This window comes from Lytechinus variegatus, chromosome 18, assembly GCF_018143015.1.
Source record: "Lytechinus variegatus isolate NC3 chromosome 18, Lvar_3.0, whole genome shotgun sequence".
Taxonomy (NCBI): Eukaryota; Metazoa; Echinodermata; class Echinoidea; order Temnopleuroida; family Toxopneustidae; genus Lytechinus; species Lytechinus variegatus.
This window is the reverse complement of record NC_054757.1, coordinates 11,808,811-11,836,613: the sequence shown is the minus strand read 5'-3', so window position 1 is coordinate 11,836,613 and position 27,803 is coordinate 11,808,811. Positions and strand designations below refer to the sequence as shown.

The 27,803-nt window shown below is 36.3% G+C and overlaps 1 protein-coding gene across 2 annotated transcripts; it reads left to right on the top strand.

The window, feature by feature from the left end:
* The first annotated feature begins 2,236 nt into the window (after positions 1-2,236).
* LOC121431624 (sodium/hydrogen exchanger 9B2-like) lies at positions 2,237-27,455 on the top strand. Of its 2 annotated transcripts, none has more exons than XM_041629209.1 (10): positions 2,237-2,398; positions 10,954-11,649; positions 12,364-12,634; positions 14,165-14,340; positions 15,741-15,847; positions 17,325-17,474; positions 17,887-17,995; positions 20,470-20,606; positions 21,371-21,460; positions 22,902-27,455. In XM_041629209.1, exons 2-10 carry the CDS (start codon positions 11,016-11,018, stop codon positions 23,103-23,105), a joined length of 1,878 nt encoding a protein of 625 aa, XP_041485143.1. In that variant the 5' UTR covers positions 2,237-2,398; positions 10,954-11,015; the 3' UTR covers positions 23,106-27,455. The 2 variants fall into 2 exon arrangements, with proteins under 2 accessions (XP_041485143.1, XP_041485144.1); XM_041629210.1 differs by having other exon boundaries at positions 10,949-11,649.
* The last annotated feature ends 348 nt before the right edge of the window (positions 27,456-27,803 follow it).

The following is a 27,803-nucleotide window of genomic DNA, read 5'->3' as shown; positions in this document are numbered from 1 at the left end:
AAAAATTTTTTCTGAAATATTAAAAACGTATCAAATAATAAATTCTGTCTTTTTAGATAAAACATAGTTTCATAACATTTCAAGAGCGTTTGATTGTTATACCATAACAACCTTATTAAAAATATGTTTAGATAACAATAGGATAATTTTAAAATTGTAAAATTGTGCTGTAAGGAAATGTTTCGTTGAGCATTTTCCTTACGTCTAAAGGAAACCAAAACCCAAGAAGAGAAGCAATCTTATTGCAAAGAGTAAAATGAGAGGAACAAATAAAAAACGTTTCATCAAAATCGGTTATGAAATAAGCAAGTTATAGACATTTAAAAAGTCTTGTTGTTCTTTCTATGGGGATCCTCAAATTGGCAAACGTGCTTCAAAATGATGGTTGATTTTGTGGACAACTTTCCATTTGTTTTGTGCACAAATTTTCATATTTTCCCCTTTATTTTACATATTTCACATTATCTCCTCCTGACCTTGGCATATGCGGTGTGAATAATATTTTCCCATGACATATGTCGTGCTCAGAAGGAGGCAAGATGCAATTTGAAAAATAATGAGAAAAATCTGAAAAACAAAATCTGTCCACATGCAAAATCAGCCATTTTGAAGCACGTTTGCCAATTTGAGGATCTCCATAGAAAGAACAACAAGACTTTTTAAATGTCTACTCTTTGCAATTAGATTGCTTCTATTCTTGGGTTTTGGTTCCCTTTGATAATTGATGTTATTGTCATAATATTTTTATATTATGACAATATTACAACATTTTTAAAGTGTTTATTTCTTATCAAATCTATGTGCTTATAAACATGTTAGTAAATTATCATTAAGTTTCTAAAAAAAAAATGCAAGACTCATATAATAAAAACATTGAGAAAATGTTTATTATGCATTTGATTAACGTTTTCGAAAAAAAAATAGTAAAAAATAATAAAAAACGGTTAGTTCAAATGTATTACATAAACATCGAGCGTTTGATATCATTGTCATGATATTACCGCTTTTAGAATGATATTTTCACATCCAATGCACAACGTATGATAGTAAAATGCTACTTTGTTTCAAAGGATATTAAAATTACCTCAAATAAACATAAAAAATTATATTTTTGTAAACGTCTGTGGAAAACATTTTATAGAAACACAGTTTTAAAAAATGTTTTATTAAAATGTTGTAGAACTATATAGTTCCATATCAATTCAAGAACGTTTATTGTTAATATTGTCATGATATTTTGGCAACCTTTTTAATGCTATTTTAACATATCCAAGGTTTAATAACATTAATTATGAAAATGTCAGTAAATTGTTATTGTATTTCTTTTAAACTTGTGAAAGTGGGCCTATCACAAAAACGTCAAAATTATTATGTTCCTATACATTCTTGAATCATTTTTCGAAAACATCAAAATAACATTTTTTTTTAAATGTCATGTTGAAATGTTTTGAAAAAAAAACATATTTTCATGACTTGTTTTATAACATTCGATGTCAAAAGAATGTTTAAAAATGCTATTTTTATATTAATCATGTAACATTATAAAAACGTAGGAAAAATATATTTTTTTTCTTAGGAATGTTTTTCATGTCGATTTTGACATAAAGAATTGACACTTTGATAAGAAGTTTTAATGAAATTTGGGGAAATGTTTTCGAATGTTTTCTTGTCAGGCCATCAAATAGTGCTTGACATCATAACGTTTGTTGAATTTTGAACATATGTTAGAGCCGATAGGGGGGATAATATTTCGTGAATGTTATAATGCAACTTTTTTTTCAAATATTTTTAAAGCATTTCTAAGACCTTTCAGAAATGTTATCATGTTCCAGGGGCGGAACCAGGACTTTTCGAAAGGGGAGGGGGTACATTATGCGAAGGAAAAATTTTGACAAGCAAAAAGAAAAATTAACGGTTTTAGCCAAAAATTAAGTAGATTTCCATTCCCCCCAAAAAATGACTAGTAGCAAAAATAGAAGAAAAAGCCTTTACATTCAAGGGGGGGGGCACAGTTCCGTTTTAATGGCGTTTTTATAGTTCACATTTTAATTGTGTTTCTCAAAGGGGAAAGGGGGGCACGGGCCGGCTGTGCACCCCCCCCCCCCCGTGGATCCGCCAGTCTGATCCACGATTCCACGGCCACAGAAATACAATGGTCTGATCCATCAGTGGTCTGATCGGATCGGCCCACAGAGGCGTATGGATCGGCCTCGCCGCCGCGCTGGGGGCCCGTACGGCCGGTATACGGTACCGGTGTGTGTCGCGCTTGCTTAACTTTTTGCCTGATTTTTTTCGACCACCGAGCTTAAGTTAGCCTCGCCTGCTGCTAGTTTCACTGGCTCTGCATCATTATCAGGGATCAATTCGTGGAGATTTATTCTGACAAATTGTTTAAATCGTAAGTTTATAGAGTTACTGTAAGTTGTCGGCCATAAATAAATGAAGAGGAACCGGGACGAGAGGGAATTGTTTTTTTTTCTTTCTCAGTCATGATTGATAGTCCCACACATTGATTTGTATGACATTTCTTTCTTTTTCCTGTTTATGCTGTGTAGGCCGACTAGCGAAACTTGTTCACTGCTACCATCCTGCCTGTGGGGAATCTACACTACAGGTAGGACTATGGTATGCCAATGTTGTACAGAGCACACACTTTAAAAAATCATTAAGATATCACTTTTGTGACCAAAATTACTAATTTCCATACAGTTGCAATTTATTTTTCAGTAGTAACTTGGGAATAATTTTTGTATTCACCAGAGCGCTCAAAAACTTGAATTTTGGGCATATTCTTGTGTACGCCCTCTATTGGTGGAAAGTAATATGGCAAGAAAATTTTCATTTTTTAATCTCTATTTTTGATTAAGAAAAAAATGTTGTAAACTATCAAATTTAAATAAGAGCCAAGTTGTATGAATAACAGGTGTAATGGAAACTGTCAGTGTAAAAACATCAAGCATTTGCCCCAAACAAAAAGAGAAAATTAGCCAAATATTGCTACCCTTATTTTGCCACACATGGAGATATAAATGAGAACAAGGTTATACCTTGTTCATTGAATGAGTGACTAGCGACCACAACAATTATGATGGTGGGCCCCAAGTCTGCGCACCTAACAATTTGAGTTAAGATTTAACATGACTTTCTTCTTATTTCACAAAATCTTTCATTTGATAATGTTCCTTACATCATGATAATGAGTTAGTGTGCCAAATACTAGTGCTGTTGTCGATAGGCCTCATATCGACATTGATGTCGACATACGAAGGATTTTCAATGTTTCCGACATGTCGACATGCAAACATAAAATAAAAAGGGGTCTAGCCTAAAGTCACGAGTATAAAGCTTAGCTGAAAAGTTAGAAGCTTTTATCCACAGTAATTGGCACAATTAAAAGGTTTATTCAGCTATAAAGCGGCACATTAAATGAAAAAAAGAATACCTGCGAGCTGCGCGGCAGCAGAAATACGTCAGTGCCTGAGTGTGGGCCGGCCTTCCGGATCAAGCTGCCCCTCGACGATCGCTCTAGATCGATCTAGATCGATCTAGCTAGCGTATAGCGAGCGTAGCGTAGTAGCATTCACCGTACCCATCCGTACCCATTCTGGACCCATTAAGGTAAAAAAAACATGTTGAGATACTTAAATAATTGGCACGGAATGATTTAGGTTTTTCATGGTTTGAAATGAGGGTTTGCCTTCTCCAACGATAGTTTTGCCTCCTCCAATGATAGTTTTGCCTCCTGTGTACCAGTTAGTGCTGTTATATTTAACTCTTACTGTGCCAGGTCCAATACCCCTATAGTGCCAGGGATATTCGAGGAATCCTAAATTGACCGAAACGTAAGCAAAGACTGATTTTAAAACGGTCATAACTCTTTACCCGTACGTTGTATAACGAAACCTTCTACACATGAAATGATGCATGGTTCATGGACTTTATGATCATGTTATGACCTTTCAAATTTGCGTTTGGAAAAATTGAGAAAAGATGAGATATTTTACATCGTTTTTTTCAATAAGTAAAACCTAGAAAATTATGATTTCATGAACATTTCAAAGAGTAAATAACCCAAGGAATTGTAGAGATACCAAGAAATTAAGAAAATGAAATGAAAGTTCAATGTTTACCCTTTCAAATGACGTATCTATTGATGTAACTGAACAAACAAAAATGTGAAAAATAATGCTATTTTGAATGAAATACTATTTTGCTATTCAAGTTATTTCCTCTGAAATACGAGAGGGTTTATGCACACAATTGAAACCATCCTTTTCCAAAAAAGGGCATTGTCGTCGATCAAGTGACCAATCACAGCACAGCTGCGATCCCCACGCAAACACACACAATAATATATTAGAGCCATGTATCTTCACAGTGCAGCCAACCGTACCCTTACATTCGTGTAGTCTTCAAAACAAGACCCTTGTTTATTTAGAATGCGCGGTATTCCGCAACAAAATTATTGGTGCAGAGTAAATTTTATGTCATTTCTATTCTTGCCAATATTGTCGTAATGCAAAATATGCTTTAGAAAAATCGTAACCTGGATACGATTTGTGGTGTTCGATGCACTCAACTATATACTGTTTTGGATAATGTAGGCGATTTCTATCCAGTGTCGGCAACAAACATTTGCGACCCACTCAACTATCGTTCTATAGCATGAATCAGTGTAAAGTTTGATCATACTTTGTCAGGGTCTATTCGTCGTACATACGGGCTTTCATACTGTAACAAAGTCATTGCCAGTCACAAGGAGACAAAATATAGAAAAATAAAGATGATATATTGAAATACAGATAAAGAGGGATCGGACAGATTCAATACTAAGGTTACACTTCGTAATTCCGAAGCTTCTTAATTCCGAAGGTTCTTTATTCCGAAGGTTCGTAATTCCGAAACACGTAAATTGCCTATACCTCGATGTTCGTTAATCCGAAAACGAAAAAGGGTTCGTTAATCCGAACATTTGTGGCGTTATTCCGACGGTTCGTTATTCCGAAGGTTCGATAATCCGAAAACGAAATAAGGTTCGTTGTTCCGAAGGTTCGATAATCCGAAAACGAAATAGGGTTCGTTGTTCCGAAGGTTCGTTAATCCGAAAACGAAATAAGGTTCGTTTTTCCGAAGGTTCGATAATCCGAAAACGAAATAAGGTTCGTTAATCCGAAAACAAAATAAGGTTCGTTAATCCGAAAACGAAATAAGGTTCGTTAATCCGAAAACGAAATAAGGTTCGTTAATCCGAAAACAAAATAAGGTTCGTTAATCCGAAAAATGAAAACCGGGAAAGCAGAGGCAGAGGCAAGGGGGGGTGGACACTTGCCGTTTAATTGTTATGAGGATGGGAAGGCAAGGGCGGCCAAACGAATTTTCGTTTGGGGGGTAAAGCCAAAAAATGAAACTCATACGTCAAAATGGGCACTTTGGTGATATTTTCACCTTAAGATTATCAAAAAAAACTTTTTTGAAATGACTTCTTATTATGGCAAAATGTATATTTATTTAGCCTTTATTTTTCGGGAGAGAGTATAATGAGCGAGCGGCTTGGTAAAAAAAAAAATCAAATGTGAAGTTGTAAAACTCGTTTTGGGGGTCAATTATTCTTTAAATGGCATTATTGCGAGGTGTTGCGAGCGTGAATCACAAGCTAAAACTTAAGGGTATTTCAATAAAAATGGAAATAAGCAGATTTCTGCTGTCACTAAAAATATGTACATCTAACTAAAGAATTAACACGAGCGCAATACCCGAGCTTAAACATACTGACCAGAAAAGGAATCTTAAAGAAAGAATTTAGTGACCTCTTTAGGATACATATTTCACCAATCGAATAACTGAGAGTGCGAAGCGCAAGCTGAAAATTTGCAATATTCCAGCCTGAAAACTTTACTTTAAAAAGAGTATTTTATTTCGAAAACATGAAAAACAGCATATTTATTTTTGAAAAAAGATCTTTCCCATTTTTGGAAAAATATTTCCCTGTTTTTTATTTCATTTTTGGGGTGCAAGTGCCCCCTGCCTCCCTCCCGGCGGATCCAACTTTTGTCAAATGGGGGGGGAGCAATTTTTTTCGGCCATATTTTCCTCGATCGGCAGCTTAAAGTTGATTTTTGTTTGTTTTTTGAAAGGGTAGTCCTAACAGTCAATAATTAGCTTTATACTTATAAAATAAAGTAAATATGTAATAACATGATAAACCCTTTTTGAATAATGCGAGCGCGAGCTATATTTTTTTTAATATGATGGGCAATATGTTTGTGATCTTCAAAACGAGATGCCTATGTAACTAGATAATAACTGCGAGCAAGAAGCGCGAACAGAAATTTTAAATATAAGCTCTGACCTGATCTAAAGGGGACATTTTAAGAACTTTTTGCAGTTAGCCATGAAGACGATAAGTGTTTCAACCAGTGGCGGCGGAACGTATTTTCCTTTTGGGGAGCCAAAAAAGGGGCTAATAGGGGCATTTTCGTGCAAACGGATATTTTTTGCCAGTGTGTAAAGAGGTTGTGTGTTTTGTAGTAATTAAGTTGAGCAAAAAAAATTAAGTGATCTCTGATTGGTAAGTTATATATTACGTTTCATTTCTGCGAGCGTAGCGAGCAAGCGGTTTTGGGGAAAATGTAAAATTCGCCTATTTGGTCAATTACTGTTAAAAGGGCATCCTTGTGAGATGTTGCCAGCGAATCACGTGCTCAAACTTTTGGAAATTTCATGTAGGCCTAAAATGATAAAAATTATATTATTTACCCAGGGAAGCCACTTCAGTTCTGAAAACTGTTCTCCCAGCTATTATTATTATTATCCGTGTTTGTTACCAAAATGAATAATTTTCAATTTCGGAAATACGAACCTTATTTCGGATTAACGAACCTTATTTCGTTTTCGGATTAACGAACCTTCGGAATTACGAACCTTATTTTGTTTTCGGATTAACGAACCTTCGGAATTACGAACCTTATTTCGTTTTCGGATTAACGAACCTTCGGAATTACGAACCTTATTTCGTTTTCGGATTAACGAACCTTCGGAATTACGAACCTTATTTCGTTTTCGGATTGATGAACCTTCGGAATTACGAACCTTATTTCGTTTTCGGATTGACGAACCTTCGGAATTACGAACCTTCGGAAATACGAACCTTCGGAAATACGAAGCTTCGGAATAACCGAAGCTTCGGAATTACGAAGCTTCGGAATTACGAATGTATGCGCAATACTAATACCCCTTTCATAAACCTATGCGGATAATTCAATTAAAATTGCGTTCATAAACTCCGGAAATAATCCGTCCTGAAAAAGGAGGATAATCGTCATGGAAACCGCACACATCCCCTCCGATGCGGTTGCGTTTGAAAAGGGTGACCTTGTGACCGCTCCATGGCAATTACCCGCATTACTTTCGAAATGCGTTCATAAAGTCAAAATCTGGTCCCGATGCTGCTATTATGTCGATAATTGCAGCATCAAAATAATGCAGATAACTCTGGTCCTCTTCCGAATCTACGACCAAATTATGCTGCTATTAGCCGCATAATTGGGTTTATGAAAGGGGTATAAGCCTATTTGTTCTGTATTTCTGATCTGCCCCCCCCCCCCCCCCGCCTAAAAAAATGTGAGGTCAGTGATTTTTAGCCCTTTTTGTGATGACCCAGGTTGAATACAAAATTAAATGTATTTATTACAAAACATAATTCTAGCATAATATTCATACGTTATCATTATTACGTAACTGATCTCACATCTCTCTCTATCTATCCATCTATCTATCCATACCTGGGTAATTTGTATATTTGTTATGAAATAAAGATGATTTGTATAGAGAGGATATAAAGATCTCTGGAAAAAAATATTTTTAAATATGATCATATCTGATCTTTGTAGCCTCATCTATGAAAGGATATTAATCTGAGCCAACTATGCATCTCGTACATGCCAAGGAATTGACAATAGATGCCGGATATTATTTTTCTTGCGGAAAATATAATGCAATATAAAATGAAAATATAATGACAATCTTAGACAAGAAAAGGGCCTCATTGCATATTTTGCCTTTGAATAATTGATTATTTTCAAACTTCATTTCATTCAGCGAGGCTTCATTTCATTCAGCGAGCGAGCATACATAGCAAGCGGTTTGAAAAAAAGGCAACGGTCTTCGTCGACATGCCAGGAAGCCCTATGGGATCACTATTTGATATAAAATCGTAGCTGAACAGTGAAAGAACGATAAACATAACATGTAAAATTCACTCTGTGGACATTTCATGATGGGGGTGAAATATTCATTATATCTGTTTCGGCATTAAAAAGAATAATGTTCGACCAAAGTAGCCACCTGTCTGATAGCGACTACACGTTATTGTTCATGCCACCAAGTCATGAACAATAGATGCCCAGACTCCCTTTTATGAGGAATGTCTAATCCGCGCTCCCTCCTGACCTATTATCGAGGAAAGTAATTTGGCACAGGATGTTCATAGAAATCGGGCCACGCGCGCGTCTTTTGATTTGACAATTGAATACTTTCAAAGGTTCCGATACGAACAATAGCTTTTCTCTCCGTTGAGATCAAGATTAAAATTCCTCTGTCGCTTTCCCCAACACCTTCCATTGACTTATTGCCATTAAAATACATAATTTTTATTCAAATATTTGTTTCGACTTTAAGACATTTAGCATCAACAATATGCTTAAAATTTCCTGTAATCTAAATGATGATGATGATGATAGGGATGATGGTAAAGATGTCATGGATAATGTCGAGAATGATAACAAGAAATCAAGGGGGAAACAGCACACCTCCACCACCACGACCACCACAAACACTGGCATCGTTACTTCCACTTATCAAAAGCACAAAGAAAATAGTTTAAATAATTCAATCAACTTGTAGCTGAAGCCTATTTTGCATATTTAGAAATAAAGGATAAAGAAGAAATTTAAGATTGAAGAAATGTATAGGCTATAATCCTTGACAAATCAAACATACAGAAAATTGAAAGATAAAAGAGGAAAAAGAAATAACGAAGCGATGGGGTGTGAAGGTAGAAATTACTAACAATTTGTAGAAAATTAGATCTTTATCATTTGTTGAATCTTTGTTTATTCAAATAATATGTTTGTAATGGATCATCTATCAGAAAAGTAAGATATTGCTTTCGACAATATCAGAGATTATATTTACTACACCTCTTATTTGTGATATCGATAATTACCCCGTCATTGAAACTATCAATGTAGTAAAAATTAATTTTACTTCCCCTTTCCTGAAAAAAAAAATGAAATGGACATCATTTGCTGTTCAAATTATATATAAGTGACACCACTAAACTTCTTTATAACATGCATTGTCAATATTTTATTCATGCGGTAGGACTTATGCACAATCAACATACTCGATATGTTAGCACATTTAACATTTTCAATTATCAAATTTGCTTGATATATTTTTTTTTCATTTCGTAGTAATCCAGTTTATGCTACCAGATTTGCCATATAGAAAAATATCGAAATGATAATAATAATCAAAATAACAATAATGATAACAAAGATTATGATAATACTCACATACTAATAATGATAATAATAATAACAATAATAAATGAATAAATAAACAATGAGTGTGGTGATTGCAGTGCGACGAGAGTGGGAAATGACAGCCTTCTTTACTCATATATTCATAACGACAACAATTTTGTGAGAATGCAAAAAACAAAGTATAAACCCCCCCCCAAAAAAAAAAAAAAAAATCTCCCCCAAACCGTGCACATTTGCAGGCACAAAAAAGCCTTGACACAAGAATACTACCATACCGGCCTGCAAAAGACCAAATCGATAGCTCATGAATATTCATGTAACAATAGCGAATGGGCGAGTAGTGCTGGGTGAGGAACATCGTACCGCTCTGTCATTGGTCAATTCCGAGCTGAATGCCTTCGCACACTCGCCTTTGCTCTGCCCATAGAAGTACGTGTATTGCTACACACAACCGTTATATCACACGTTTCTATAGGGGAAATCCTGATTCAGATCGCGGCAATATCCAAAATCAACTCTTCAAAATAATGATGCAAAAATACAATTTTACTCAAAAAATGTCTATGTAAACCACTATTTTTTATGTGATAAAATGAATTGTGAATTCCTTGCCAGTATAACAACATAAAATACACAGAATATGGTGCTGATTTCCTGGCTGTAAAATTGGTTAAACAAAAAAAAGTTACTTGGGCACAAATAGCTGCCACCGGCAAGAGTGGCCTATGGTCACAAATAGCTGCCAATGGCGCTTAAAGAGTTAAACAAACATCGTTTTATTATAACAGCACTGATCAGTACTTATAATCCTCAAATCCACAATGGCAGATATGCAAAAATCGTTGATTGCTCAAAATGATATCCAAAGATTCCCCAAATTATTGATAAAATCTCATTCAACCCTAAAATAATGTTATGTGAAAGGTGAGGATTTATTCATGTTACTGTTTCTTGAAATATTTTTTGTGCTTGTACATGTATCTCTTCGAGTACATGTAGGTCTAGAGGGAATTCTAAAGTGTTAATAGTGCAGTCGCTACTCAATGCATAATATTTCTATTGATTTCTATGTAAACGGCTGACATTGTCACAGCATTAACAATCAGTGGCTTCAAGACAAAGCTAGACAAGTTCTTGTCTGCATGGCATTATGTTCATGCACGGAATATGGCCTTTTCAGTACATTGATACGGCAAATAGCACAAATAGTGTCAGTTTCGAATTTATCCCAGCTAGGAAGACAACAAGATAGACCTGAAAACTTGACTGCAGGAACAACTATATTTTTCCAGTAGATGCAGTATAAAGGTCACTTTTTCATGTGCACAGAGTGTGCGGGGAAACGGAATTAATTTTTTTCTGATTCAATAGAAAAGGCCATTTTTTTTTTGTCTCATTTAAAGCACAGATCTCCAGATTTCTGGATCAGCTGTCCAGCTTGTATGAGGAGTGTAACTAACATCCATCAAAATGGGCCTATTCAGTAAAAGAGGCAGTCTAAATCTCTCAAAGGCCGAAGCATCCAACCAGGTCCAAGACCAGATTGATCCAAACTTTGAGAAGCCGGACAATCGTTTGGACACCTGGGCATACACTGTTGAAGATGAAGACACGTTGGAGACGGAGCTCTCCCTCGGAAACAGCCATCGTGTTGTTCAGGATGGCGACGATGATCCACCAGGTTGGTCCGGGATGCAAGCCTCGATGGATGATGCGGGGAGTATGAACTTTATCCCTGGCATAGCAACTGACCCAAAAGGCGCAATCACAGACTTTGATGACGGCGGCAAAGGGTGTTGCGCCAACTGCCGATACTCCTGCAGAATAGCTTTCAGACCCTGCACCACCAAGCACAACCCTCTTCCGCACAACCCTTCCAGGTGGAGACGTTTCAAGTTTGCTTTTCTCTGCCCTCCTCATGGTACTGTTGGCAGGACTGTGACTTATCTGATACTTGTGTTGCTGCTGTGGGCAGTTATGTTCACCATAACAGGGGCTGAAGCGTTACCGGGCGGCAATCTTTTCGGAATATATGTACTTGTTATCAGCAGTATCGTTCTAGGGCTGTTGGTGAACAAAATTCTTAGGCTTCCAGCCCTTTTAGGTAAGCTCACGTTGCTATGGTAATGAATATATTAACCTTTGAACTGCTGTTTTTTTTTCCAGATTCATCAGAGTAAGAGTAAGACATACATTAGTATGGAAGTTTTGTTTCTTTGTTTTTTAATCAGAAATCATATTATTTTTATTGAGTTTTTGCATAATCATCCTTCAAATACAGTACCTGTACTCCGATATGTATGATTTTTTATTAACTAACCTCCGAAATTGTCATTTCTTTGAGTACGTTGGTTTGGGAATTTGAATTACTAAAAAGTCTGCTTTTTATCCATCATCTGTAAATATGCAGTTCCATCCATGTTTTGATAGTTTTCAGCTATGATGCTAGTTTATCTTTGTGACCTTAAACTGTTTTTATAATGAGAAACCAGCCCAAGCTATGCATTGAAAATGGCACATCGTTCATTTCAAATCCAGTGAATAGCACCAGAAGATAGTAGTTTTGAAAAAGAAATTGAAACTATTCTTACTGCAAAAATATTGATGGTGATCGCATCAGTAATGTGTGAATTGTTTCATGAAGTTTAGTAGCTCTTCTTGTCCATTGCCTTTAATTTTCCCATAGCTATGCTAGCTAGTGGGTTTATTCTAAAGAATTACCAAACAATCATAATCAACAAAAGCTAATGAGAAATATTGTTTTATAAAGTTTCTTTGATCTTATATCACTTTTCATCTGACACCATAATTTCTGTAGGCATGCTAGCTGCTGGTTTCATTCTTAAGAATGTCCAAGCGATCGACATAGCCAACGACATTTCCCGCGAATGGGCCAGCGCTCTTCGTAGCATCGCCCTTGTGGTAATCCTCCTACGTGCTGGACTTGGTATCAACGCCAAGGCTCTTCGAAGGCTTAGTTTCGTGTGCGCCAGGCTCTCCTTCGTACCGTCTATCTTGGAGGCAACGATCGTAGCTGTCGCCTCTCACTTTTTCCTGGATTTCCCCTGGGAGTGGGCTTTCATGTTGGGGTAAGCAACCTAGGTCCTGTCGTACAAAAAGTTAGGATTGATCCGATCATGGACCTACTATGGTCCGATCAACCTCAAGTTTGGAAAGCCAGCAACGACAACTTACAAAATACATGTTTATTCATGTTTTCTAGATATAATGTATACTTATACATTCATTCATCTTGTCTTTACAATTCTGTGAGATTTTTCTTTACTTCAAAGGATATAATGCAAATTTCCAGTCGGAAAACCTTGACAATGATGGATTTCCATATATTTGAGCTTATTTGGATGAATTAGAACTCTTAAAGCCAAGTATTTTTTTTCTTTGTTTTTTCCCATCATGGCATATAATCAAAGGTATAAAACACAAGAAATCTCTGTTACACTCTAACTAAAGGAAGGTCATCCCAAACTGTCACTAACTAAAGTCTTCATATTCTTGAACTTAAAATGTTGAGACAAAATTTGGAGGAAACCTTTTTGTTCACCATTTTCTATCAGAATTTAGGTGTTTTGATTTCATTCTCTGCATGTGCCAGTACCTCCTAGGTCATGCCAAATTGATTGCCAATGTGATCATTCTTTCATGGTTCCTGTTTCAAGGTCATGTTGACCAGCAACAATCCAGATAATTTGTCAGCTATGTGCTATTGGAATCCTTTTAACCATTTTAATCTAGTGCCCTGGAACACAAATCTTTGAAATTGATTGCATCAGTCACCGTGTGAAATCAATCTGAAAGCTGTTCATAAGTTATGAGTGACTTTAAGAACGACTCGTGATTCTTTTTACGCACTAAACCATTGCCAATGAATATACCATGTAGTATTTACCACAAGAAAGGATCACCAGTCGTTCTTAAAGTCGCTCTTAACCTACAAACAGATTTATGAAACACCCACCGGTTCTTGTGTACTACATCAGGGTCCTGGGGGTGTTTCATAAAACTGATCGTAAAGTTACGAACGACTTAACGCAAGGCTGGAACCTGTTCCTAGGTCATACCTCAATTACATAGGGATATCACATAGCACAAGAAAAGATCACCAGTTGTGTGTAAAGTCATTTGTATCTTACGAACAGCTTTATGAAACTCCCACCTGTAACACAAATAGGGATTAATTGCTAATTCGAAAGAGCAATTCTGATTGGTTCCTAGTCAATCTGCTGCGCAAAATGCTCATGCAACAATGATCTAGATAGGCCATTTCATTTTAGCCATTGATTGCGAACCTTTGTTTTACGGGGCCCAGATTGGCAATTGTTTTTATTCCCATCATCTTAAGTTGAAATCTTTGTATATTTTATAACAAGAATCTGAAACTGGTGATAATGACAATAGTAATAATATTTGATAATATTGATTATATCATTAGTGACCTAAAACAATAGCAAGATCAATGATAAATAATAATTGTAGGAGGGTTTCTTTAAGTAAGCACTGCATTTTATTCCTGCAGCTTTACGGGGACAGTAGAATGTTATTTTGCTAAACAACTTCCTCGCTGCTGCTTCTAAGTGTTCCAACTTCCACCCATTTACCAGGTTTGTCTTGGCTGCTGTTTCTCCTGCTGTGGTGGTTCCATGTCTCCTGGTCCTGCAGAAGGGAGGCTATGGTTCCAGGAAAGGCATCCCGACCCTCACCATAGCTTCCTGTAGCCTGGACAACGTCCTGTGCATCAGTGCTTTCGGAGTTGCCATGGGGATATCTTTCTCATCAGGTAAAAGGATAATAATATAATAAAAATGATAATAATATAGGTATATTTACCCAGGGAAGCCACTTCAGTTCTGAAAACTGTTCTCCCAACGGGCCCTGCTATTATTATTACTTCGGCTTTAGCTGGGCTGCCTAGGCGCTCAAGCATTCAAGGAATTTCTTCCCACCGGATACCCATTCACCTCACCTGGGTTGAGTGCAGCACAATATTGATAAATTTCATTGCTAAAGGAAATTACGCCATGGCTGGTATTTGAACCCACGACATTCTGTTTCAAAGTCAGAAGACTAATCTACTGGGCCACAACGCGCCATGGATACTCACCAGGGGCTTGTTACACAAAGGTTAGCGATTAATCGTGCACTTGCTATTGATAATTAGTTGTACTTTGTAGTCAGTGTGATCAATGGTAAAAAAAAATTGTTCTACGATCATTGCTAAGCTTTGTGTTACCAGGCCCCTTGGGAGCATTTCATGAAGAACTTGGTCAGTGATTTTCTGTGACTTTTTTGCTCCCAGCCAATCAGATCCAAGGATTTCTAGTAGCATGTAAAATTTGTGAAATTTGTCATCTTTTAACCATTCCTGAACCATTATTATACAAATAGTGAATAGGCATGAGTGTGATGGTGCGAGATTTCGCATGAGGTGAAAGAAAGATACTCTATTCAATGGGGCATTAGCCAAGTTGAATAAAGCATTTCTTTCTTTCACCAAATGCGAAATCTTGCACCATTGCAAGAATAACAATGTTCGCTATTTGTGTTGTACAACACGTCAGAATTTAGCAAAAATATGAAAAAAACAAGAGTTTATCCCTATAGTAATCTATGAAAAGGGAGCAAAAATACTGAAAGCGGAAAGCAAATTCCCACAAGGGCACATGACCTTGGACAGCATTTAGCCAGCAGGCTTATACGCGCATTGCACCTTCATTTTACTGAGCGCAATGAATTAAATCGTATTGTGACATCACCTAAAGCCGTGCAACGATACATTTTGGATGGTACGTCTTTTGTGCATTGGTACGAATGTTTAACATTCAGCCTCCCATTTGCTCGCGTACAACAAGCTAAGGAGGCATTGTACAATGCTCAATATTATATGTATGATGCTGTCACAATGGTGTTGTGTAATAACTAAGTACATCCTTATGAAGTTTGCCCAAGATATCTGATTAAGGAACATTATAACCTATGCAGTGCATTTGTGGGATACGTGTATATTGTGGAATGATGTGTACTAGCTTCCTGAGGGCAACTCAATGTAAAATGACTAATTCCTACATCCTTCATGAATAGTTTTCTTCGCTGACATATTCTGAATGCAAATAAATGATCTGAAATTTTATTTTTAAAGTGTTTTTAAACTAATACATTTTTTTCTATTTTTTTTAACAGGTAGTCTCATTTTGAAGATTTTCCAGGGTCCTTTGGAGGTTGTTATAGGTGTTTGTTTTGGAGTATTTGCTGGTGTTCTACTCTGGTTCATTCCAAGCAAAGACATGGTAAGTTCATTAGAGGTTGTGACTGGTGTTTGTTTTGGAGTGTTTGCCGGTGTTCTACTCTGGTTCATTCCAAGCAAAGACATGATGAGTCCATCAGAGGTTGTGATTGGTGTTTGTTTTGGAGTGTTTGCTGGTGTTCTACTCTGGTTCATTCCAAGCAAAGACATGGTGAGTCCTTCAGAGGTTGTGATTGGTGTTTGTTTTGGGGTGTTTGCTGGTGTTTTACTCTGGTGTATACCAAGTAAAGACATGGTGAGTCCTTTAGAGGTTGTGATTGGTGTTTATTTGGATTGTTTGCTGGTGTTCTACTCTGTTTCATTCCCATCAAAGATTTAATGAGTCCTAGAATATATGATTTGAGCTTCAACAATGAAATACAAGGAAAAACGATGAAAAAACCCAGAATTTGTTTAAGGAGAATCAATATCGTGCTAGAAATATGTCAAAATTATTCATACATGTCTGTTTTCATGTGAAAGAATGAATAAATCAATAAATGAATGTAAAACTAAGCGTTCATATCATTAGGCCTGAGTCATGTCAGAATTTTTTGTTCCGGAATCTGCCAGTGTTGCGCTGGTCAGAATCCGGTATCCCGATAAATGAATTTACCAACAGGGAAGTACAAAGAAGTCACAGATTATGCACTATTGATTTAATTTTCAAACTAACATAAAAAAACTAGAAAAAATATGAGAAGACAGGAAAAAAAACTTGCCAATGTTTATGTGGCCATCTTGTTCTCTTCATTAAAACAAAGAAGAAAATATTGAGAAGACGGGGGAAAAACTTGCGGATGTTTACATGGCTATCTTGTTGTCTTTGTTAGTAGCTAAGCTACGAGCTGCATATAGAGTCTGCTGCCCTCTATAGGCATCTCATAGCTTTAGATACTAACAAAGGAAGATGGCCATGTAAACATCGGCAAATTTTTTCCTGTCTTTTCATCATATTTTTCCCGGTGGTCACCTGAAATGTAACGAAGAAACCCAGGTTACGATTGGTAAGCCTGAATAAAACATACTCATTAATTCTGTTAATATATTCAGAAGAATAAGATGTTACACTATATGTTATGTATTACATTGTTTTATCAAACTCCCTGAACTGAAAAAACAAAACCAGAACCCGCTCACATCAAAACCAGAATCCACTCACATCGGATGCATTCCGGTATTCCGTCTGTTCAGACTCAGGCCTACATGGATTCCTGTTAAAATACATTTACAGAAGTTTTCATGGATTGTTATTGCTGTAAACTAGTTGGATACTGGAGTGTTTTTTCTATACACATGTGTGATAAAATAAATATGAAATGATAAAAATTTCAGGTAAGGAAGCAAAAATGAAAATGAGGATATGACATCAGCCATTGAGCAGTCATGATGACATGCATAGGACTGTTTCACAGCGGGTTTTTTGATTTTATTGTGCTTTTCTTACTTCATTCAATTCATTGTTTGCTGTTCCCTCTCAGAAAACCCTGACGAATCTTCGGTTTCTGTTCCTGTTCTGTGGTGGTTTGTTTGCCGTGTTTGGTAGCACCGCAGCATCCTTCCCCGGGGCTGGAGCGCTGGGATGTCTCACCCTTGCTTTCATGGCTGCTCTAGGTTGGAAGGACGAGAAGGTGAATGAAAATATTGATAATGATCATTTTTTTGTGATGTACCTACATAAATGTTTTGTGTTGTGACATCCATGCATGTTTATTGTATCTATCCTGGGATAAAATTGAGGTTTCAAAATGCCTTTCAGGGTACCTGTGGTGGATGATAAACCCAAACTGGACTTTGAATATGGGTTTGAAAAATTTGTTGTACCATGCAAAGTTCTAGATCCAGACCTTGTTTGAACAAGAAACACAGTTCAACACAAGAAGTAAACAGAAAGGCATTTTGAAACGCATTTGTACCTTCTGCTTCAATGCCGAGGATACGTCCACAAATCTATCCATGTGGGAATGATCCCAACTTTGATCTATATACCAATGGTATCACTATATCTGTATTCGAATACTACCTTTCTCTTCAATGTGATAGGTCGCAGTTGGAAATCTGATTGGTGTGGTCTGGTGGCTGTTTGAACCAATCCTATTTGGTCTCATCGGAGCAGAGGTTGCCCTCGAATATTTAGACGGACAGACAGTGGGTAAGATTATGGTAGCTTGCGAACACAAAAAGTAATATATTTTCCCAAATATGTCCTGAGATGCACGTAGCTCGCAGGCAAATGTTCAAGGTGTTTCTTAAGACTCGTCTATTCAATGCTTCCTGCTCTTAATTGTTCCTGAATCTATTCCTATTATATTTGTACTTTTCTCTTTCATATTTTTTTTTCTTTCACTGCGCCTTGGGCACTCTGCCGAGTGGATTTGGCACATTACAAATCACATATATCATTATTATTTCATATCGCTCATTCAGCCCTTGGAAGGCTTAGAATTTAAGCAATTGTACATGTATAATGTTACAGCAAATAGTGTGCTGTGCCAATTAGCGCTAGTCTTGTCCCCAAAACACAGAGGTTAGTGATTGATTTCAAATTTGAAAGAACAATTCTGATTGGTTCCTGGTCAGTCCACTGAGTAAAATGCACATGCAACGACGATCTTGATTGGCCATTTCATTTAGAAAATTATTGCTAACGTTTGTGTTACGGGGGCCCTGAAGACCATTTGCACAAATTCTATTTGGTCTTAAAGGAGTGGAGTTTACTCTGGAGTAAGATGGATACAGGTAGGCGAGGCTTTGGTAGCATTTAAGTACCAAATATCTCTGTTTGTCTGATGTGTATTTTGGTAACATTCAGATATTGATTAAGATATTCAATTTCGTCAGTTTGCTGTTTTTAGCTGATTCTATTTGAGCATATCGGAAGAGAGGCTGCTATTGAGTGTCTACATGGGTCTGTTGGTGACATTATTGCCCGAAGTCACAAATGTGGTTTTGAAAACCATTGGTTTAACCCATGGTTTTTGCAGATTTCCTGTACAAATTGCGCTGAATTCACCGCATGTACTAAAAGGTGTCCAATATTGATGTACGCTTTTGTCACAGTGTGCCAAATTGATGCTTGTTGCCAGGTTAAGTAAGCAATTTTATTAATGGGTCCATGGTTTTGATTTAATGAGTAGGGGAAGGCGGGGTAAGTTGTGACAGTTTTTGCTTTTTGCATGATAGAATTGATATGATTAATAATCTTGTCGAAATAAGTACCTTGCCTTGAAATTTAATTCTTCTGAAATATTTTCCACCTATATATAACTTTCTATCCCCACACTGAAAGTCATCGTGACCTTTGAAAAAAACGATGTCAAATGGCTCAACTTGCCCCATATATGGGGTAAGTTTGAGCCACCTTCTGGGGTAAGTTGAGCCACAAAAACTATGTACAAAATGTATGAGGGCAGAACCAGCATGCCAATTTTTTGTTTAAAGTCTTTTCACTTGCTAATTCTCTATAAATACTAACATCTTTTAAAAGGAAAAGAGCAGTCATGTAAATTTGCTCCTTTCAGCCAGCATTTCAATCGATTTTTATGGTTTGTTTGTTTTTTAAGATACATTACCATAGGAATTACCATGGCTCAACTTGCCCCATGCTGTTTGGCTCAACTTACCCCAGTCCGAACTTAGTGCGATAATATTGTATCCACACATTTAATATGCATCCATCTTATAAAAGACTATGACAAGAATGAAGATCCATACCTGGACTAATAATGCTGTTATCATGTCTTGATTATATTTAAAGACGTGTGTGTTTATAAACCACTTATCTATTTCACACTCTTTTTTACTTTTTTGGCTGAAATTCATATTTTTCCCTCTAAAAAACTACTTTTTGTTTCAAAGTTGAAAACAATATGGTGGGGTTAGGGGTTATGCTAAGGGTCATCAATACATGACACCACCACAATGTCTGACTCATTCATTATTGGCCTGGGGCTGGTGGCTCAACTTGCCCCTATGCTCAACTTACCCCGCCTTCCCCTACATTCTTCAAAACAGTGGACTCATTAATTAAAAAGTGTACTTAACCATGGCAACAGGTGTCAATTTGGCCCATCGTGACAAAAGCGGGCATCAGTATTGGACACTTTTCAGTATAGTACACGGTAAATTAAGCATAATTCATACAAGAAATCTGCATAAATCATGGGTTCAACTGTTGGTTTTATAACCACCTTTGTGAATTTAGGCCTATGTGACCGCCCAGCTGAAGTCCTACTAGTCTGCCTAAATAAATTTTTGGTTTTCTGTAAATTTGAAATGCTCTTCCTAAGCTTTAATACAACCCGCAATCATTAGAATAATTTGCTTAATAGTATTTAAAGATCTTATCCATGAAGAAGAATTCCAGGACATTGAGATTCATAGAATAAGGAAAAGACAGATTTTGGAGTTGCCATGTTCACTCAAGAATGAGGCTTACTTTATATTCTGAAAGACCCTCTGGAACTCTCATCCCCCCCCCTTAAAAAAAGTTTTCCATAATGTTTTTTTCATGGCTTTCATTTATTAATTTCTTGACATAATTTTCAGTCACACTTCATTCTTTGTAAAATGCCTTCCTGAATTTTATGTTGAAGTCAAACTGCTATTATGATTGCTCGCCTACAGGTCTTGGAATAGCCACTCTTATCCTGGGATTAGTGATTCGTATTGCAGCAACTTGGCTGTCTGTTCTTGGAGCTGACTTCAACAAAAGAGAGAAGCTCTTCATGATCTTTGCTTGGTTCCCAAAGGCTACTGTCCAGGTAAAAAGACTTGAATGCTTTAGATAGTGTTAGTTGTATCATAAATGACATCGCTTCTTCTGCTCCTGTTAGTAATGGTGATGATGATGATGGTCATGGTGATGATGATGATGATGATGATGGAAGGTGGTGATGATGATGATGATAGTGATGATGATGATGGTGATGGTGATGATGATGATGGAAGGTGGTGATGATGATGATGATAGTGATGATGATGATGGTGATGGTGATGATGAAGATGATGAGGGAAGGTGGTGATGATGATGATGATGGTGATGATGATGGTGATTATGATGATGATGATGACGGTGATGATGATGGTGGTGATGATGATGGTGGTGGAAGGTGGTGGTGGTGATGATGATGTTGGCGGTAGTGGTGGTGGTGATGATGATGATGGTGATTATTATAATGCTTGTAATTATTGTTATAAAATTGATACTGATGGTGGGTAGTGATGATACTGATATTACTGATGCTGATAATTATGAGCTAAAAATGCCAGTGAGACTGATACTGAATATGATAATGATTGTGGTGCTGGTAGTGGTTGCAACAATGGTGATTTATGATTCAGCATCGTCCATATATGACTGAATCAGAACATTAATCTACAAGACTTTTCCCAATTAATTGGATTACAGACTGAATGTACATGTAAGGACTGCAGTCAGCTTTAACATTGTATGAGTATTGATTAGAGATAGAAGACAGTTCAGCTCTAAAAAAATGTATTTCATTGCTTTCATCTCTCCATTCAGGCTGCATTGGGACCATTAGCCCTTGATGAAGTCATGAAGCAAGGCATAGTGGATGAAACAGATGAAGCAAACCAACTCAGAGGAATACAAGTAAGCCAGACAAATTGTGAAAATGATGTTATTTTTGAAGGTTTCCATGGCGAAGGAGAAAAGTGTAGTGCTTTCACGGTACACAATGTATTCTTTCATGGGCACGTGTTGGTCCTGAAAAGGACCACCCAAATGTGATGTTTCAACAAATGTGTTCTTGTCATCTTCTGGAGAATTATGAGAAATTATTTACCATTTCTAGGCATCTATCCAATAGTCAGAGTCTTGTCTTTTGCACAGGAACCCTGCAAACTGCTTTTCATTGCTTTTGTGTCAGTTCTATCACCTGGATTCTTGAATAGTTCATAAATTCTTCTTCTTTTATTCATGATATTGTTTTTTTATCCTTTGATAAGGTAATTGAATGTAACAGAAAATTGAGCCATTTTCACAAAGATGTCTGAGATAAAGCATGTATTTTATCTAAATGGTCTTTCATGGCTTCATTCCCTTATGAATAGTAATTTTTATGCAACGGGGTCTGACATACAGCGGGTAGTCTAGATTACCCAGCATTCACTTCATTTTCTTGATAACCCTTTTTCCGGTTTGAAAATTCAATTATAGTATTTCCAAAACAATTACAATGAATAAGTGATTGGAGGTGACTTTACATTATTTGGATGCAAAGAATACAGTTGTCTTTCAAATATGTATTATTTTTAAATGGCCCTGACTGCCTCCCATTTTCTGATACTGAAAATATAAGGCTAGAACACCAGACAGTTTAACTCTGGCAACAACACAGGTCACATATTCCATTACGCCTGCATAATTAGCCATGTGGACTACACATGTGGCAGAAACCCCTCCCAATTTGGTGTTGATCAGGTAATAAAATATCGATGATACAGACCTGCCAACCAGTACGTTTTGGGCGTATTTAGTACGTTTTTGCAATAAAAATACGGCAGTACGTTTTTTCTTTAAAAAATACGTTGTAAAAAAAATTGAGAAAAATCATCTCTATACGTCTCTATTTTATAAAACTTACACAAATATGGTAATTAGATCAGTGCAATTTCAGGTAACTTGGTTTTTTTTTTCAATCATTTTGTTAAAACCAGGGTGAGATATACACATGTTCAATTTTTTTTTTCAACTGCAAGAGCAATGCGCATTTGCTTGCATGCAGCTTGAGCGCCGCGATTGAGTGCACCACGCATTTTATTATGAACTTTTTTGGGGAAAAATACACCTTTTTTTATCACAGAATACACTTTTTCATTCCCAGAGGTTGGCAGGTCTGATGATATTACCTGATTATCCATATAACTTTTGGTATATTGGGCATGCATAACATTTGCTCACTATTGACAAAAGGAATGCAAGACATTGTTACCCTACATCTTTGTTCTTCATTCAGATGTACATGTATATATGCATATTTTCTACTTTTCATTCGAATATATCATCTTTTTTTCTTCCAATTTGCAATTAGCTCTTGACCATTGCCGTGTTGAGCATCCTGATCACAGCACCCATTGGTGCCATCCTCGTCACGCTCTGCGGCCCAAAACTCCTGGAGAAAGAGACTAGACCCTCGACAGTCAGCCACCCATCAGGGGAGCTGGGGGCGGGGCCAGGGGATGAAAGGGAGGAGCTTGGCGCGAGGCAGAGGCTAACAGCCGAGGAGCAATACTAACCCTGGTCAAGTGAGAGATTGATCCAGGTAATGAATTGTTTGCATGCATCATCCATCTGTTATCTGTTTAATCACCATGCGTTCATCAAGGCATTTTTATCCTCAGTGCCGCCTTCAACCCAGGACTTAAATGGGAAACCGGGGCCGGTAACACAAAATTTAGCAATGATCATAGAACTTTTTCCTTCGATTGATTCCATTGCCTACAATGTACAATCAATTAAGGGTATGATCAATCGCTAACCTTTGTGTTACAGGACCCTGGTGTAGAAAGCAGCAATGAAGTGATTTTAAGGCATGCTTTTCATCCATTGTTATTCCATCAATTGGAAGTTTTTGAGGATTGAGTTTGATTCCAGTGTTCCATTTCCACTGTTACAGTACCAAGTAGCATTTTTTTTTACTTGCTTTGACACTCTTAGAAACAATACATCAGATATGTTTGACGGAATATCTCTGCTTTTCAGTCTATTTTCTTTTCTATTTGAGATATATGATTATTTTTATATTATTATTTTTTGAATGAGTACCCTTATTTCAAACAAAAAGCGATGTTGTGTTTGTCCATCATAACGGTAATCACATACATGTATGAGATGATGATGTCAGTCAAATGCTTAGAGAATGAACTTTAGGATTGTGATAGATCAAACATTTCCAATGGAGCTTCGAAAGTGGGAATCTGTACGTTGCAAATAGAAAATACTAAAATCTATTTGAGGAAAAATCAACGCTGCCTTGTGATTATCCATCAACTACATATCATGATACAATTATTTGTTATAAGCTATTGAAATCCCTGCATCTGATTGGCTCATAACGGAATCGACAGTGAAAGCCACCTCAGTCATCCTCCCTTCCTTTTCTTTCTCTCTTTCTTTGTGACCTGACTTAATTATTTCATGAGATACTCTCTTGTAAATACCTTATTCACTCAGATGAGATTGATGCAGGGAAACTAGACCCTACAATCTTCAATAAAAGAGGGCAGTAATCATTTTAACTACACGTGCTCTCATATAAGAGTAGAGTTACGAGAACTTGTTCAGGCTAAAAAGTACCAGACAATTATTTTCCGCGTTCATATCGTCCCGAAGCACACCCTTTCGGGGTAAGTTCCCGAAGTTCTGAGCAAGCGCAGTAAATAGTCTGATTAGCAGGTGAGGCAAAGGCACTAATGCTCATCTGATCGCTGGATGGAGAAAGTTCCTGTAATTTGCTTTCACACTTCCAAAATCCCCACAACGATGGAAAAATCCCTATGAAAATTATTGTATAATTTTGGCAAGTACCTACTATTTAGCAGGTATTTTTTGGGGGGGATATTACAAGTAACTTGCAATCACATTGGCAAAAAAACTATTTTCTGATCGGGGTTGATCAGGGCAAATTCCCCAATCAGAGAATACCTGGAACTGACAAACTTTGAGCCGTTTTGAAAACGCCTTATGATACCCAGGATATAAGACCATTTTTGTCTGTTTATGTTGTCAGATCTGAGAACTTCCCTTGATTTTAACTGGCTGAGAAGCGCTCTTACTATGGTAACTGTCAAATAAAATGGGACTTGTCGGATAAAACGTCCTCTTATAAAATGCTCCCCTGGCTTTGTCCAACTTCCGATGAGAATGCATTGCAATGTATTGGTTCATCTGTTCATTTCCTAAAATGTACTGTATGAACTCTCCAACTAATTTTAAAATCTCTGTGTGTACAACTTTTGTATTTACATCTAAACCTTAGTTTTGTTGTTCTTACATGTATTTTTCTCATTGTACATAATATTCATGAGCAATTTTTATTTTGACAAGCCATGTCAACCTCATTCAATGTTTTCTTATAAAGTGTATTCATTGTTTCAACTTATGTTCAGTATTGTTACCACACATACTTGTACATACATGTATGTATATATATACTCTTGTATTACAAGGATTCATTTTCAAATGATCATTGTGTTTTATGATGTGTATGTACATATATATGTCGTGTATGAGAATGCAATATCTTATATTCTGTTATTGTGCAAGTGTATTTTCAATTTATGAGTCTTCATAATGAGATCGGCTATTGTGTATTGAAGTCTTTCTTGAAAGGATCTATTTCTTTCTTTCTCTAGTAGAATGAATGCTTCTATGTCTAATACCTATCATGAACTTTGTAATTCTAATTCACATCTATCTTTTAAGACATAAACATGCAATACAATTTAAGAAATAAGTGCTTTACCCTGTGGCGTGGAAAATATACGGTTAGTTTTACGAGTTTTTTCCCTTATATTATCAGACTCAAGTTATGATCTATTATTTTTGCAATATAATCAACACCATCAATCAAGTTAAATACCTTCATGTAAGTAATTAACATCATGTTGTGTTGGTAAATCAGTAAAATTTGATTACTGCCTTATTTGGAAAGAAAATAAAGCCTGTGTTTTTTACATGGTATATATTTTGGAAATACATGTAGTTTTAAAATTCTCTCAAAATATATATTTTTTTAATTCAGCCATATTAGAATTAAATAGATTTTGCATTTTGGAATTTGATTTTGGGGTGTTGGAGTGATTTTTAAATTACATATATAGAGGAAGATGACAAATGCAAGACTTTGTTAATGGATGAAAAAGAGTTACAAAAGGTTAGAAATTGAGGTGGTTGCAGAAAGATCTCCAACACCAAGCCATTAAGGCAGGGGTGTGGTTGAAAGTACAAGAATGGACCTGTAAGGAGCTCCATGGTAGTAGACTCCAATTTAAAAATGTGTATACTGCCATCTAGTGGTTGAATCTGTACATTCTTGCCAGGAATGAGTGATGTGTTTTTTAGTGTATGATGGATGGTGGTTTTGGAACGAAGTGACAGGCAGAATTCCAGCTATGCTACTGCGGCTCTTTAATATGCCAACAGGCTCTAGCTATGTTTAGATTCTCTGTAATCTGAAGAAAATGATGGCTTTTTGAGTACTACCAAATGTTCATTCAGCTGTCGTCTGCAACCCCCCCCCCCCCCCATCGCGTATTCATTTTGAAGTGATGGAGAATCTGTTATTGAGCGGCAGTTTGAGAGTTGCAATCTGTGTAGTAATATACCATGGAGACAGGTTGGACATAGTATCATTAATATGATTTTCTTAAAAAGTACTAATTTCCATGTTCTTATTTTTCGTTTTGTTAATAATAGCTTCATTGTTTTTATTTGTGATTCGGCCAGTCTGCACTTCATTTGTCTTTCAACTTTTAAGTGATAGTGAATGAAAACAATATCATTATTGACAAAATTAATCATAATGTTTCACATAACAGATATACATTGTATTTGGATATATATTTTTAGTAATATACTTGGTGTTCCCTTGTATTTAGGCCTACATTGTAATAATAAATTATTACGGATCAGGTGGAATAACAGTTAACAGTGTACATAAAAAATATGTTTTTATTTCGTCCATCACATACATGTTCTTGCTTCTAAATGCTTTTCTTTCATCTCTTCGGAAGTTCCTTTGATCATTTTATCATTTTGCATTTCTTTTCAAGATAATTCCAAGGCATAACCTCAATTCATCAAGCCCCTCCCCCTGAAGTCCGGTAAAAGATAAAGTGATGTGTGTATATTTTTTATTACGGTACTTCAAAACAGGGTTTTACTTTCTACCAAAATATTTTTCATGGCTTCATTAAGATATCTATTCAGTTTTACAAAATATATCACAATCCCTGAACTGCATTCTTTGTTTAATATCAGTTTCAAGCAACACAACACTTCTATTGTGGAAGAAATGAAAACAATAACTATGTGAGCGTTCAAGTTCTTTTCATGTTACGTGTTACATTTAAAAAAAAGGAAAAAAAATTCCCAGCAAAGGATTGGTTCAAGCTGTGACCCGGAAAATCTGAATTCTTTTGGCCAAATATTTCTATGTATTCCCACCCATGCATTTCTGTGTACAGTGCTTGCGACTCTCTACAGGAAGCAGTATGATCATGTACAATGATTTATTTGATCGTTTTCTCCTTTTCCAGTTTCTGTTATGTTCCCTTCCCACCACCAGGTGTTTCAATTTTATTTTTGCCAGAGCTAAAATAGTCAAATTTTATATATTTTGTTGTGAAGATTCATGGTATAATATATGTATTTTCTGTTGTGATGTGTGCTTTGAACATAAAGGTATCATTCCATAGTACAACATTTTTGCACATATGGTCGATGTATGTTTTCATGACAATATTAATTGAATAGATATTGATGATGGATTTGTTGTAAACCAATCATGATATCATTAATTGAAATCATCAGCCATGCTGCATTTCATTTGTGATTGATATAACTACCAACAACTCAGAAAAGATCATTCAAAAAATAAAATTCAGGTGGACTTGGCCTTTGGAAGGAAAATTGTTGCGATCCAACCACTGATGCATTGTCCAAAAATACACAACAACCAAATCTAAGATTGATAAAAGAAAAGGACGCATGAATTCAATATTATAAGTTCACATAGAAGAAAATTGTTGAAAATATTTTTTCAAATAAAATAGAATATCTGAAATTGTGTAAAAAAATATGTACCTTAACCCTCACAAGGAAAGAAAATTACTGGTCTGTAATAAAAGATATCCATTTTGTAAAAAAAGTTTGTACAGGATTGAATTAATGGAATGATTTGAAGGGTGTAAGTGAGAGAGATAGAGACAGA

What these genes read in the sequence shown, in the direction of transcription:
- LOC121431624 (XM_041629209.1), top strand. Translation starts at nt 11,016, where the DNA reads ATGGGCCTATTCAGTAAAAGAGGCAGTCTAAATCTCTCAAAGGCCGAA. An exon ending in GAGTGGGCTTTCATGTTGGG is followed by an intron (nt 12,635 to 14,164) that starts GTAAGCAACCTA and finishes CCCATTTACCAG; the next exon opens with GTTTGTCTTGGCTGCTGTTT. An exon ending in ACCAACTCAGAGGAATACAA is followed by an intron (nt 21,461 to 22,901) that starts GTAAGCCAGACA and finishes ATTTGCAATTAG; the next exon opens with CTCTTGACCATTGCCGTGTT.